This window comes from Ochotona curzoniae, unplaced genomic scaffold (assembly GCF_017591425.1).
Source record: "Ochotona curzoniae isolate NIBS_2020 unplaced genomic scaffold, NIBS_Ocur_1.0 scaffold_274, whole genome shotgun sequence".
Taxonomy (NCBI): Eukaryota; Metazoa; Chordata; class Mammalia; order Lagomorpha; family Ochotonidae; genus Ochotona; species Ochotona curzoniae.
This window is the reverse complement of record NW_024467101.1, coordinates 4331392-4344901: the sequence shown is the minus strand read 5'-3', so window position 1 is coordinate 4344901 and position 13510 is coordinate 4331392. Positions and strand designations below refer to the sequence as shown.

At 55.6% G+C, this 13510-nt stretch overlaps 1 protein-coding gene across 4 annotated transcripts in view; it reads right to left on the bottom strand.

The window, feature by feature from the left end:
• Positions 1 to 3954: 3954 nt before the first annotated feature.
• TANGO2 (transport and golgi organization 2 homolog) overlaps positions 3955 to 13510 on the bottom strand; it is a 31791-nt gene continuing 22235 nt past the window's right edge. For 3 of the 4 annotated variants that reach the window (XM_041003616.1, XM_041003615.1, XM_041003618.1), the window contains 6 exons: positions 11958 to 12077; positions 11218 to 11332; positions 9049 to 9119; positions 7146 to 7299; positions 5968 to 6072; positions 3955 to 4930 (listed from right to left, as the gene is read on the bottom strand). In XM_041003616.1, coding sequence (XP_040859550.1) covers positions 4810 to 4930; positions 5968 to 6072; positions 7146 to 7299; positions 9049 to 9119; positions 11218 to 11332; positions 11958 to 12077 — 686 coding nt within the window. In that variant the 3' untranslated portion in view covers positions 3955 to 4809. The remainder of the gene's footprint in view (positions 4931 to 5967; positions 6073 to 7145; positions 7300 to 9048; positions 9120 to 11217; positions 11333 to 11957; positions 12078 to 13510) is intronic. The other variant, XM_041003617.1, reaches the window with a different exon arrangement.

Here is a 13510-nt window from a genome sequence, read left to right as displayed (position 1 = left end):
TGTCCATATTTCTGGCACTTTTCCATTAGCTCAGAATATGTCCAGAATCCCTGCAAGAAAGAATGCAGAAAACAATTTTTTTTTTTTTTTAATTTAAAGGGGAAAGGAGCAGCTTAAATAAGCCCTGCCGCCCTTAATTACAGAGGGAAGCTACCTGAAAAACGAACTTGGTTTCCCAATTGGGCAGCCTTCTTTGCTAATACCTGCTGTGGCAGAAAGTCATGGGTGCTAGGAATAGGGGGCGAAAATAGGAAAAAGAGATTTTGCTTGTTTACTTACAGGGCTGCAAAGTTTCTTCCCGAGACACTACAGAGGGGAGAAATGATGGCTTTCCGGGGAAAGTGTGGCACATGCGGCCTGGACCAAGCAAGCAGGGCTGCCAGCCAATGTTTCTGACCAAAAAGAAGATGGTGCGCTTTAAATGACTGTGTTGTGTGGTATGCTGATTAGACGCCTTTACAGAAATGTGGAAGATGTTACAGCACACCAGAATAATGACACATGGTGACACTGTGACAACCTAAGTTGCCTCTTGCAATACAGGAGTGTCCCCTTGGAGTCCCAGCTGCTCCACTTCCCATCCAGCTTCCCACTAATGCACCTGGCAGGCAGCAGTGGAAAGCTGAGGTACCTGGCTGCTTGCCACCCCTGTGCGAGACCGGGATGGAGTTCGTGGCTTCTGTCTTCAGCCTGGCCTTAGAATTTCCCAGCAGATGGAAGATATCCCCCACTTCCATCACTGCCTTCCAGATAAAAATTTCTTTTTATTGGAAAGTCAGAGCAGAGAGGAGAGACAAAAAAAAAAAAAAATCTTCCATCTGCTGGGTCACTCCCCAGGTGTCTGCAATGGCCAGAGCTGAGCTGATCTGAAGCCAGGAGCTTCTTTCAGGTCTCCCATGTGGGTGCAGGGTCCCAAGGCTTTGGCCCGTCCTCTTCTGCTTTCCCAGGCCACAAGCAGGGAGCTGGAAGGGAAGTGGAACAGCCAGGACAGGAATTGGCGCCCTTACGGGATCCTGACGTGTGTAAGATGAGGACTTCAGCCACTAGGCTAACACATCAGGCCCACTCACAACTCTTAAGAAAGCAAAACAGGGACAAATAAGGAAAGATTGCAACTTGATTTTTTTTTTAATTTTCACTTTATTTGAAAGCAGACAGAGACAGGGACAGACACACTGAGAACAAGCTTCCACTCCAAAGGCCTGCTGGAGCTAGGGGGCTGGGCTGGGGAGAAGCCAACAAACTGGGACTCAATCTGAGTCTTTCAAGTGGGTGGCAGGCACCCATGTACTCCAGTTACCGTCTGCTCCCTGCCAGGGCGCACACTGACACGAGGCTGAAGTCAGGAGTGGAGCCAAAAGATTGATTTATGTATTTGTTTGAAAGCGAAAGAGATCAAAATCTTCCATCCACTCACACATTCCCCAAATGGCTCCAATAGCCAGATCTGAAGCCAGGAGCCAGGAGATCCATCCTGGTCTCCCACAGGGGCAGCAGGCACCCAGGGACTTTGGCCCTTTGCTGCAGCCTGCCCAGGTGCATTAGCTGGTTCATTCCCTAAATCCCTATGACAAAGCTGAGAACCAGGAACTCAATGCAGGGGCCGCTGCTTGGGACTCCATTCTGTACTAGAGTGCTGGTTCGAGTCCCTACTGCTCCACTTCAGATCCTACTCCCAGATGCACCTGGGAAAGCAGAAGATGGCTCAGTTGCTTGGAGATCTGGATGTCCTGCTGGGCTCCTGGCTTCAGCCTGGACTAGAGCCAGTCATCGTGGTCATTTGGGCATTAAGCCAGCGGATGGGAGATCTTTATCTCCATTATTCTTTCAAAATGAATACCATGAGAGAGACCCGGCAGAGGCTCCTAGCCATTGAGGTCATTTGGAGAGTGAATCAATGATGGAAGATCTCTCTGTGTCTCTCCTCTATATATAATTCTTCATTTTTTTAAAAGACTTATTTTTATAGCAAAAGATTTATGGAGAGAAGGAGATATAAAAAGATCTTCCCCAAAGTGGCCACAATGGCCAGAGCTGAGCCGATCTGAAGCCAGAAGAAGCCAGGAGTTTCTTCTGTGTCTCAGGATCCCAAGGCTTTGGATCATCCTTTCCCAGAATACAAGCAAGGAGCAGGATGGGAAGTGGAGCAGCTAGGACATGCACTGGTGCCCCTATGGGATCCCAGCGTGTGCAAGGCAAGGATTTAGTCACTAGGCCATCGTGCCAGGCCCATCCCTCTCATTTCATCTTGAGGACCTCTGCAAAGCCAGCCCAATATTTTGAGGCCCTGTAGATGAGGACTCCAGTTTTGTAAGGGAGGAAGGGGCATGGGGCAAGGGCCACCTCCACCCTTCAACAATGACAGTGAGAGGGACCTGTGACCTAGACTGCCCCTTCCTCAGAGTTCCACGCAGGACAGAGCCAGAGGGAACCAGGACAAGGGCCCTAGGCAGGTCTGGTTTCCAAGAGCCAGCAGCAGATATCTGGGGAGGCTCCCCCAAAAGAGCTGTGCCTGCGCGGGGAGGGTGCTGGCAGGTGGAAGATGCTGGCAGCCCTGATGCTGGGTTGCATACCCTCTCCCTCACAGAAGTGGGAGTCTGTTGTCCTGATTCAGCCAGAAACGGGGTCGGGGGGGAGGACACAGTAATGGATATGAGACCCCAGTGTGCCCCCTCAGGCCTGGGACATGAGTAGCATTGCTGATCATGAGCTGGCTGAGCACTTTCCCGAATGTAAAGTGAGACATGGGGTCATGGAACCCCACCATGGGTGCAGTCATGGTGGCAGTGGGTGGACAGGCTGAGGACCCCCTCCTCCTCAGTGTGACCCCACAGCTCATCCTGTTCAGGTCGGGAAGCCCCAGGGCAGGTCGCCCTCCCTGCAAGGCCCTGCTCTTGTTCCTCCCATGAGGCTAAGTTAGAGGTTGGCTATGGCAGGTCCAGGGAAGCCTGGAGCAGTGCACAGTGTGAGACTACTTAATGATTTCTCTTCAGATCACACAAAGTCACAAGTGTAACTCTAACTTAGGCCACAGCACCAAGGCTATGCGTGCACACCACATGTGGGTTCAGCCTCAAGGGGACCCCCACACGCTGAATACTGCGGCCTCACCACAGTATGCCTTCTGCACCCTTCCTCTGCTGAGCACCTGTGAACTCCAAAAGCAAAGATCAGCTGGCTTAAGACTCACATCCTCCTTGCAAATGCTTTCCTGATGTTAATGAAACAGACACATACCTGAGAAATGCAAACTTCAGATGCATTTTTGTTTGTTGTTTGTTTGGAGGGCAGGGGCCAGACAGACAACCAAGTGGCCCTGAAAGGTTAAAAGCAAGACCTGGACAGCCAGTGTCTGGGAAGACTGTGATCTCACAGTACTCAGCCAATAAGGGACCGGGGGAGGGGTTGGTACATTAGGGATGCTCTAAGGAACTCTTCCTTTGCACTCCTTGCACCAGGAACGCCTACTCCAGGAGTCACCCGTGCCATTATAAAGCCTCACTTTTCGCTGACGTCAGGTGTCGGAGTTCATCCCGTGGCAGGATGGGGGTGTCTGGGGGTGCTTATTTCCCACAGCACTGGCTATGTGTAACCCCTGATGCTTGGCAGGGACAGAACAAAAGGGATCAGAACTGCAACGGCTTGGTCCAATCCAAGGCATCCTGGGGGCAGTGGCAAACTCAATTTTCTTCTTGCCCCACAAGCTGCACCTTCCCACCATGTCCTAATCTCCACCGTCCACGCAGAGTGAAACACGCTGAGCACCACATACGCCTCTCCCTCCAGGGCTTCCCCGTGGGGCTCCCCACTACTGCCTGGACAGATGGGCGATTGCCAGACATGCAGGCTTCCATTGTGGCGCAGGTGGCTTTCTGGATAGCCTGGTATAGGGCATCTGGCTGGGACAGTTGTTCCCTTTGTCGCCCAGCAGGAAGACTCGTGGAAGGCACTAACTCACCACAGCCCCGGAGTTTATTCCCAGTAGCCCACATTCAAGTACATGGCTTCTATCAAGCTGAACTTGCCAAGAAGCAGGGTGACAAGCTCTGTCTCCTGGCTGAGATGGACCTGCTGGCCCCAGCACATGTGTGCAGGACCACAGGACCCACTGTCCTAGAAGTGGGGTGTCCCTGGTTCTGCTGGTGCCCGGTTCCGAACCCTCCCTCTCTCTGAAGGACCAGATATGTCCTTGTGGGGGAACAGAAGTGCACAGTGTCCTGAGATGTGGAGAGAGGAGGGCCTTGTTTAAACAGAAATCCCACGACTGTTTGTGACCAGAGCAGAGACACCCTGGCTGGGAGCATGTGTGAGCAGGTATGGCGACACCTGTCACATGTGGCTGTGTGGTGAGTCCTTGAGTGCAAGCACATACAGAGATGCCTGCACCCTAGGCATGTCTGTGCTCACAAACATGTGCGTGTGCACGTACATGCTTGCGTGCACATGTGTGTGCTTGACATGTGTGTTTGCACACCTGTGCTTATGTACATGTGTTGTACATGTCTGAGTTTGTGTGTGTGCTTTGCATGTGTATGTGTGTGTGTGCCTGTGCAGGTCCGGCCACAAGAACATACTCCCTGAATGTGTGGGGCAACCCCAGACCTCACACAGACTCTGTCATTCCCCACTAGCATAGGGTAGATCCCAAGCTAGGCAAGGAGACACATACACACACATCAGAGGGGGCTGGTCCGAGGGGCGGCTGGCCAAGTCACGGCGGCAGTGCAGGGTGACTCTGGGAGGTTCCTGTCCACACTGGGCCTTTGGTCAGTGCCTCCCCAGTGCCTGTGGGCTAGCCCAGGGGAGGGCTTAGCTCTGCAGCGTGAACTCATGGGTGTTGGTCTGCCAGCGAGTGGGGTCCTGGTCCAGCATGCTGCGCTCTGTGAAGGTCACATGGCCATCTGCGTCCACCAGGATGACAGTGTTGGTTCTGGAAGGCAGTGAGGAGCCCATGTTCACCATGTACCTGCTGGGCCTGGCACCCACAAACCTATCAGGGTCTTGGCCGGCTCTGTAGTAAGGCATGTGGCTTTTCTATCCCCTGAAACATTCCCCACAGGGCAAGCATTGTAGCACAGCAGGTAAAGTCATTGGCTGCAACACCGGCATCCCATATGAATGCTGGTTTGAGTCCTGCTGTTCTACTTCTGATCCAGCTCCCTGCTGATGCACCTGGGAAAGCAGCAGAAGACGGCCCAAGTGCTGGGCCCCTGCCACTCACATGGGAGACCTGGAAGAAGCTTCTGGCTACCAGCTTTGGCCTGGCCCAGACCCAGCTGTTGTGGCCATCTGGGGAGTAAACCAGCATATCAGAGGAAGGAGGATCTCTGTCTCTCTGCCTCTTCCTCTCTCTGTAACTCTGCCTTTAAATAAATACATCTTAAAACACACACAGAAATACACAAAGATGGAAGCACCTCAGCCTGCCCTCTTGTCACCCTGCAGATCAGCCTCAGTTGCCCATTACCCCTCGCAAGCAGGCTGAGGACCCCGACATGTGGCCATGGCTGAGAAGCCAAGTTTCGCTCCTTGGGGCCTGGGCCTTGTTCACCTAGCAGACTCCCTTCCCGGTCCTGCACCTCCCCACCACCCAGACCGGGTCAACTGGCCCTGCCACCAGCACTCTCCCTCCAGCCCAGCCCAGCCTGGGGCAGCCTGAGGGTTCCAGAGGGACCTGTCCTCAGGACTGTGCCAGGTGCTTGCCTCACCCTTTCCTGCACATGCCTCAGTCAACCCTGTCAGCTCGTGACCCAGGAAGGGCTGAGTAGTGACACCCCACCTAGGACCAACCCCATCCTTAGACCTGAACTTCTAATTAGGGAGGGAGCTCAGTCAGGTCTTTTTGTTTTTTCCCTTTTGTGAATCGCCTTCCTTCAGAACTTCCCAGGAGTCACACACAAAAGCTGGCTGAGGTGGGGCAGCTGGGAAGCTGGGAAGATGCCCACCCTCATCCCACTCCCACCGCACCTGGTGCCGTAGTTCGGGCAGCGCACGCACACGGCCGCGTACTTGCTCAGTATGGGCTGAATGTACTCGCGGCCCTGGTCCTCAATGGCCGGGTCAGGCAGCTGTCTGAAAGGATGGAGGAGGAGGTGGCTGTCAGTGTCTGGGTTGTGGGGGCAGGACAGGGACCACTGGCTCTGCTTACTGTCCTGATGACCTAGGTGCTTCCAAGGGACCTGCGGGCCTTGGAGAAGGGCTGGGACGGGTGCTGGGACTGGCAAAGCTTTTTGTGTGTCTTCCTGCTCTCATCTCTCTTGTGCTTAGGGTTCCAGACAGCATCTCCACACTCCCTGCCTTCCCCGTGGGTATCTGTCCATTCAAGCCCTGAGACGTACCAGCTCCCACAACTGGCCCAGGGCTCCAGATGCCACTCACTGCACCCAGGGTTCATCACAGCTTGCCCAGCATGACACAGAGGGACCCTGGGGACTGGGAGCTGAACAGGGGACAGCTGGGTGGACCCAGCCAGGCATCCCGGCCAGAATGGGGACTGGAGGATGATCTGCTGGCTCAGAGACCCAGAAGAAAGGGGAGGAAGGGGCAAGCTGTGGGGGTCCCTCTGAGGGACTGCTGGGAGGAACAAGCAGATGGGGCTGGAGTGCGTACTGGGCTGGTTGTCCAGCAGGATGTGCGCTGGCCGGGGCAAGGAAGACCTCGGCAGGACGCATGTGGGATAATGGTCAGCTTGATGAGCGGCAGGAACCTTGGCGTCCTGCATCTGAGGCTGTCCACAGCCAAGGCCGAGCTTGTACAAGGAGGGAGATGGTGCCCCGCGTTCCCTCATGCCCCGCCCCCATTTAGGTTCTGGTGGGCTAATCCTCAGTTCACAGTCACCTATAGGGGGATACCAGTTGGGCAGCATCATAAGCTTCACTTGATCTTAGCCAAAAGGCCGAGAAGCGATAGCATCATAAGCTTCAGATCTGTTGTGACCATGGCTGTTTACTACCCCTCTCGCTTTTCTAAGCACCTGGAACTTTCTAGAAGTGCTGCTATCCCAGCCCTCTGCAAGCAGTGGGGAGAATCTGGGTGTATGTGTGTGTGGAGAGGAAGAAACAGAGGACAGCAGAAGCCCAGGAAGACCCCCCGCCCACCTCCCCCTGCCCCCCCCCACACACACAACACACACACACACAACTCACGCCTCCTCATTGTTGAGCACGTCCAGGAGCTGGGCGACTAGCGCGTCCTTGGGGAGTGCCTGGCTCCGCTCCAGGACTTCCAGGAAGAGCTGCTTCCCAAAGCACAGCTTGCGCCATGGTGTATCCAGCAGTGCATTGCTCAGCCCGTAGGTCCCTGCAGGGAGGGGGTCAGCCTGGCCATGCAGAGTCCCCCTGCTGTGTGATTCCAAGGCTCAACTCCTGCCTGCTCACCTGTCGGCCCAGCCAGCCATCTGGTCACCAGACACCCTGCTTCTGGGCAGTGAGGGGAGGAGAGGGCACCCCAGGCTGGGTGGATGGATTACAAAGGAATTGGCAAGCAAAGACCTACTGGGCAAACCAGGGAAGGAGGAAAGCAGGGGGCTACTCAGCAGGGTGCTGCCCCCACCCACTGCTGAGCTGCCTGAGAGGGTACAAGGAGGGCACCCAGAACCACGACGGGCCCTGATTCACGTGGTGAGCAGAGAAGGAGCAGGCAGGGTACAGCGGAGGGGTGTGGAATATGGCATGACCAGCACTGCCCTTCTGCCTTCCCATCGCCATCTCAACACTCTACTCCCCTCTCCTCACCAACCAGGCTGCCAGGCAGCCCAGGGTCTCAGAGCAACAGTTGTGAACTGTGGTTCCCCAAGGGCAGATAGACAGAAGGTATAAGACTCACAAGAAAAGGGGGGTCTCGCCTGCTGTGGGAGGGAGGGGCACAGATGTGATGTGCAGGTGGGTGCCCATTTTCCAAAGGCCCAGCTGACAGGGGGCTGGAGGGCTGGGGGATGTCCTAGGGAGGCCCACAGACCCCAAGCCTCTGTCCTGTTTAGACCTCCAGGTGTGGCCCCAAGGTGAGTCCAACATGGCTCTAGTCCTGGCTCCCTCAGGGCACCCATAAACCAAGTCTCCAGCCTCAGGATCACACTGTGTGTGTGTGTGTGTGTGTGTGTGTGTGTGTGTGTTGGAAGGAAAACACGGAGGACAAGGCTTCATGACCCCAGCATGGGCAATGGGCAACTCCACAGTGCCCTGCCCTTACAAGGTGCAGAGGGGACCAGGGGTCTGAAACTCGGGGTCTCAGTCCTGCAACTGACCCCTGGAGGAAGGGTGCATCTGCGTCCTCCAACTTCTCTAAGTGACTGCAAAGGAAGCCCCTGACAGGGGCGCTGCTGAGGGGTGTGGCTACGCAGAAGCCAGGGCTGGGTGGTGCTGCAGGAGCTAACACCATCCCCCACTCCCAACCCTGGGGCTCAGAACATCCTGTGGAAGCTAAGAAACCGAGCGTGGGGGCACCAGAGCAGGGTCCCACAGGGTCACCAGCAGGTGCGGCCAAGGGCATGAATGGGGGAGGGGATGTTGGGGTGGGAAGGGGATCCAGGCTCAGGGCACCCCCCACGGTGTCCTGCGCTCAGAGCACCACACCAAACCCCACCCCCATTCACTGGGTCCCAGCATCGTGCCTGGGAACAGACACGGAGTCCATCCTAAAGTGGCTCACAAAGTGAGGTTGGCGTATGTGAGACTGGATGCTGTCTTGCTCAGCTTGCTTTGGGGAGCAGGGCTGAAGATGGAAGGGCACAGCAGCAGAGTCACCTCTGGGACAGAGGCATAGCTCCGGGAGAGGTGAGGGCCCAGGGCAGTGTAATCAGTGCGGGGCTAGAGTATGGTGTGTACGTGTGCCAGATGGGGCCCCTGGGTGGTGGCAGCACCATAGGCAGGTGCATGGCATGATGGCGGGGGGGGAGGCAGAGAGGAGGCTGGGGGCCTAGGGAACTCTTTGTAGTGTCCTAGGCCAGGCCAGTCTTACGGATCCCAAGGCACACAGCAGCCAACAAAGCCCAGCATGCAATGCTAAGGATGCCCCCTGCACAGGAGCAGCCCCCATCCCATCCTGGCTCACCTGGTGCCAGCACGATAGGCTCTGGCTCCCCACGGTTGCCATAGTAGCAGACAACATCCCCCTTTGTTGTGCTGTGGATGGATGGGAGAGGGGGGTCAGACGGGCACCCCAGGGCGTCCTGCCTCTGGTGCTGCCCAGCTAGCCCTGTCCCTGTCCCAGCCCACCCCAGATCAGAGCCGGTCAATTGTAGTAGGTTTGCTTCAGGTGGGTTGGGAGTCTGGCAGGTAGGGTCATAGAGACCCCGGCTACCGGTCAGCACCCCTGGCATCCCTGGATGCCCTTGGCAGGAATATGAGGACACCACCCATGGTGACAGCCACTGGTATGAGCTCTGCACCTGCCAATACCAGCTCCCTTCCCCTGTCGGCAGCAGCCCCAACCAGGGCGGGGTGAGGGACTGAACAAAGACCACATTCTCCTACTTTCACGCACCATTTGCAATGATCAAGTCACTCAATACCACAGTCAGTTCCACTGCTAGAAGCTGGAATATATATATATGGCCATCATGCCATATGTATATACATATAAAGTATATGTATACTTTTTTTTTTAACTGAAATGGGCCACTTTGGAAGCTGGGAGACATCTCTTCAAACTGGACACTGGATATAGAGGCGGGAGTGGGAGTGTGCATGGGGGCAGACGGTCCTTTCTTGCCCACAAGTAGGGTTCACCCTGGCCCTCACTAGGCTTCCAGGGTCCCCAGCCCATGTTCAAATAGCTGGTTTGTGTTCTGCCTAGTCACAGCCCCTGATGGATTTCTTGAGAGCTTGTCTGGAGATTCTAGCAGGGGAGCGCAGCTACTCATATACCCTTGACCGAAGACTGGTCCTCCTCTAGCAGGGATGGTCGTCCTCTTCGACCGTGCGTGCTGCTTCGGGAGGGACGCACATGGAGCGGTGAGGGAGGAAGGGGACCCCCACCTAGCCAGCCAGATCAGCCGAATCAACCCTGGCGATCAATGGGGTGACAGATGTCACAGCCAGATCACCCTCACATCCCCCTGATGGATTTCTTAAGGGGCCAGGCTAATGCTTTCAGGAGGTTTGGTTTGCAGGTGGGAGGCCTTTTTTGAACTTTGGGTGTAAGAAGCTGCAGAAGTGGATGCCTGCTCAGATACCTGATGGGGACCCCAGAGTTTAGGGGAGCAGACAGCAGAGGGACTCAGTCTTCCAGAGGCTGCCAAGGGTGCTAAACGGGGAGGATGGTTCTGGGTAGCCACACCTAGTGCCAGCACCTCCCACTGGGATGCTGCAGCTGGCTCACATCCACATCAAGGGCATGAGAGTGGAGGTGAGGGTGTGCCATGTGTTTGGGGAGCTCACAGGGTCCCCAGGGTGGCACTAACAGGGAGGCTAAGTGAAATCTTCAACAGTGGAGCCAAGTGGGATATCCTTAGGTCATTGGAGCTGGGCCCTGGGAGTAACCAGTTCTCCCGAGAAGATTGTCACAGAAACCCCTCCACACCTGCTTCCCAGCTCACCATGCAGTGCCCCTGCCACACTCTGCCATCCCCCACAGCAGAAGGTCAGCCTTACACCACCATTTTCACTGCAGCTTCCTGAGTTGTGAGTTGGGCAAACCCCTTTGCTTCACACGCGACTGGTTTCAGGACCTGAGAGCAGACTAACCTAGCAGCTGGCCGCTTTGTCTGTCCTGAAAGAACCGCTCTGGGGGGCTGATTTCTGGGGTGCCATGAGGCACCAGGGGAGGAAGGAGAAGCGGTGCTCACTTGACTGAGAAAAAAACACGAAGCCTCTGCCCACTCCTGAGGCTGTCCCTGAGAGTCCAGGCACTTCCAGTGCCTACTGGTCAGGGCTGCCTGAGAGAGGGAATGGACACCCAGCCAAGGGCACAGAGTACGGTCAGCCCTCCACTGCCAGGGTCCCCGGGTCATGTTGGCTGTCTAGGCTGGGAGCCAGCAGCCCTCACATATTCCCCAGGTCCTGCTCCTAGCCTGGGCTGGCATATCTGGGGCAGGCTCGGCTGGTGGGATGCTTGCCACACCCTGCTAGGAGCAGAAGCTGAAAGCCACAGGCACCACAGCTGGCAAGTAAGTGGGATCCCACATGCAGGAACCCATCCCTATCCCTTCCCAATGTGTGACAACTGTTCCCAGGCCGCAGCAGACAGAGAGCAGCTGCCCCCTGCCATTAAGTAACCCACCTCAAGTCAGCTGCCAGGAGGTTGAAGCCGTTGTACAGGTGGCCCTCGACAGAGACCTTCTTCAGGTAGGACAAGCTGTCCATGTCCGCTGTCAGAAACTGGGTCACGAGTTCACCTGCAGACAGGGGTGAGGCGTCTGTGGCCGTAGCAGGCAGCAAGAGCCCGTCTCCAAGGGAAGACTAACATGGGACCCCGGGCAGGATGAAGGCTGATGGGAGGAGCAGAAGGAAGGGATTCCACTGCAGCCTCTCGCCTAGAGTCAGCCATGCCCCATCGCTGAGAGCTTTAATTCTCCACAGGGAAGTTCAGCATGAAGGTGGGGTGGGTGGTAGAAGGAGGCTGCAATGAGGGGCAGTGTGTGCCCACAGAGCTGTCCTTTGGCACCAGGCAGCAAGGAGGCAGTGGTGGGAAGGGACACCACGGTGTGAGGTGGACAAGCAAGTGAAAAGTATGCCCATGCCAACTGGGCCAGGGAGGGGTGGCTCCAAACAAGGTCCATGTTTCTTCCTTCCGCTCCCTTCTCTTCCAACTGACGCCCACTCTCCTGCTCTCCAGCATCTAGAGTAAACCAGGAAGGGCCCTACCTGAACCCTCCACCCCTTCAGCTTCATCCGGTCCAATATCTGCATATCTCGACCCTACCCCTCCAACCTCAGCTCCGCCCCCCAGTTGTCCCCCCACTCTAGCCTCAGCCCTGCCCCCAGCCTCTGCTCCTGGGTGCTGCCCCAAGCTCACCCTACCTCGGCCTCGGGCTTCCGGATCCAATCGTGGTTGCAGGTAGTTGGTAAGCGCCGCCAGCTTGCCCCGTGTGCTGATGCCCAGCCATGTGCCGCCTTCCCTGCCTTCCTCCATGTCCAGCCCTACCATGGACCACAGCATTACCACGGACAGTGCCCAGCACGATGGGATCCCCGCCTCCCCCCACCACACACACACACACACGTGTCCTCAGAGTACTGGGACACACAGCTCAAGGATGCCTGTTATCAAGCCGACAGATAGCGTAGGAGATGAGGGCACTGCCAGCTCCTCTGGGCAAACTTCATCCTCCCATCATCTCCTAGGCTTCCACCCAGGTACACCATGTGAGATCAGGGAGATCCTTAAAGCTACGGGGGGTGGGGGGGAGGGAAGGGGATGCCTTCCAAGAGCAGAGGTCAACTAAGTCCTTCATGTGTAATTTTAGAAATATGACCTCCGGGAGAATAAAGATGGCGGAATAGGGCAAGGACACACTTAAACAGACAGAGAACTATTAGCTAGTGTGAAGCAGAGAGGGCACATTCCAGCAAATAGGAGAGGACAGAACAACAGCAGAGGGGTCCCTGGAGACTGACAGACACAGGAAAGCAGTGGACACAACGGTGTGGTGTTACTGTGACCGATACCTTAGTGACATTTAGCAAATGGCGAGCCGAATCACACAGGCAGCCAAAATTCCACCAGCAACCCGGTGGGACGGACATTCTCCGGGAGCTCAGGAGGTGAACATAAACAACTTCTCATCCTACTGGTCTGTTTGATTTGACCAGGAGTAGAGACAGAGCGGCAGATCCCAGATGGGCAGTGCAGGAACAGGGTGGATTTCACAACCCAGTCCATTCCCTAGAGCCGAATTCGGTGCCATTTTGCTTAAGGAGGAGACAAGGGTTATGGACAGCATTGCGCATGCACTGAGCTGGGAGTGAACTCATTTCTGGCTCAGCGAACTGCAACAACATGGCATTCTAGAGATTCCACCCAATATAGGTCCCGGTAGCCCTCAGACCTGATTGCCAGCAAATCAAGAACTCTACAAGTGGCACATCAGGCGTCATTTTGTACAGTGTGGTAAAGAATTTAAAACTGCAGGGACAACAGTGAGCTGCGCAAGTGCTGAGCTCCGTGAGAACTCAGCTCAGTGCACTGCACTGGTCCCACAGGGAAAATAATACCGATGATGGCATCGTACAAGTCAAAATAGGTCCGTGTGGCCCTCAGACCTAACAGCCAATAGGTTCCGGCAAGATCAGCACCACCAACCACTAGCTATATAGGATACGTGGTGTATCCCTAATCCTGGGAACTGCTCCAACCGGTAGTGGGAGAAAGGTTGTACAGATAAGGGTGCAGCCTCAGCACCACAGGAGGTGGAGACTGGTGACAGGAGCTGGGACTATGGAGATCATGGTGGAAATCTAACATAAGAAACCAGACCTGGAACTCGCGGGAGGGAGTGGCACAAGTGACTGCGAAGAAGAGCCATATACCAACTACAATAAGTAAAACTGAATTGTAGACTTGTGGGTGACAC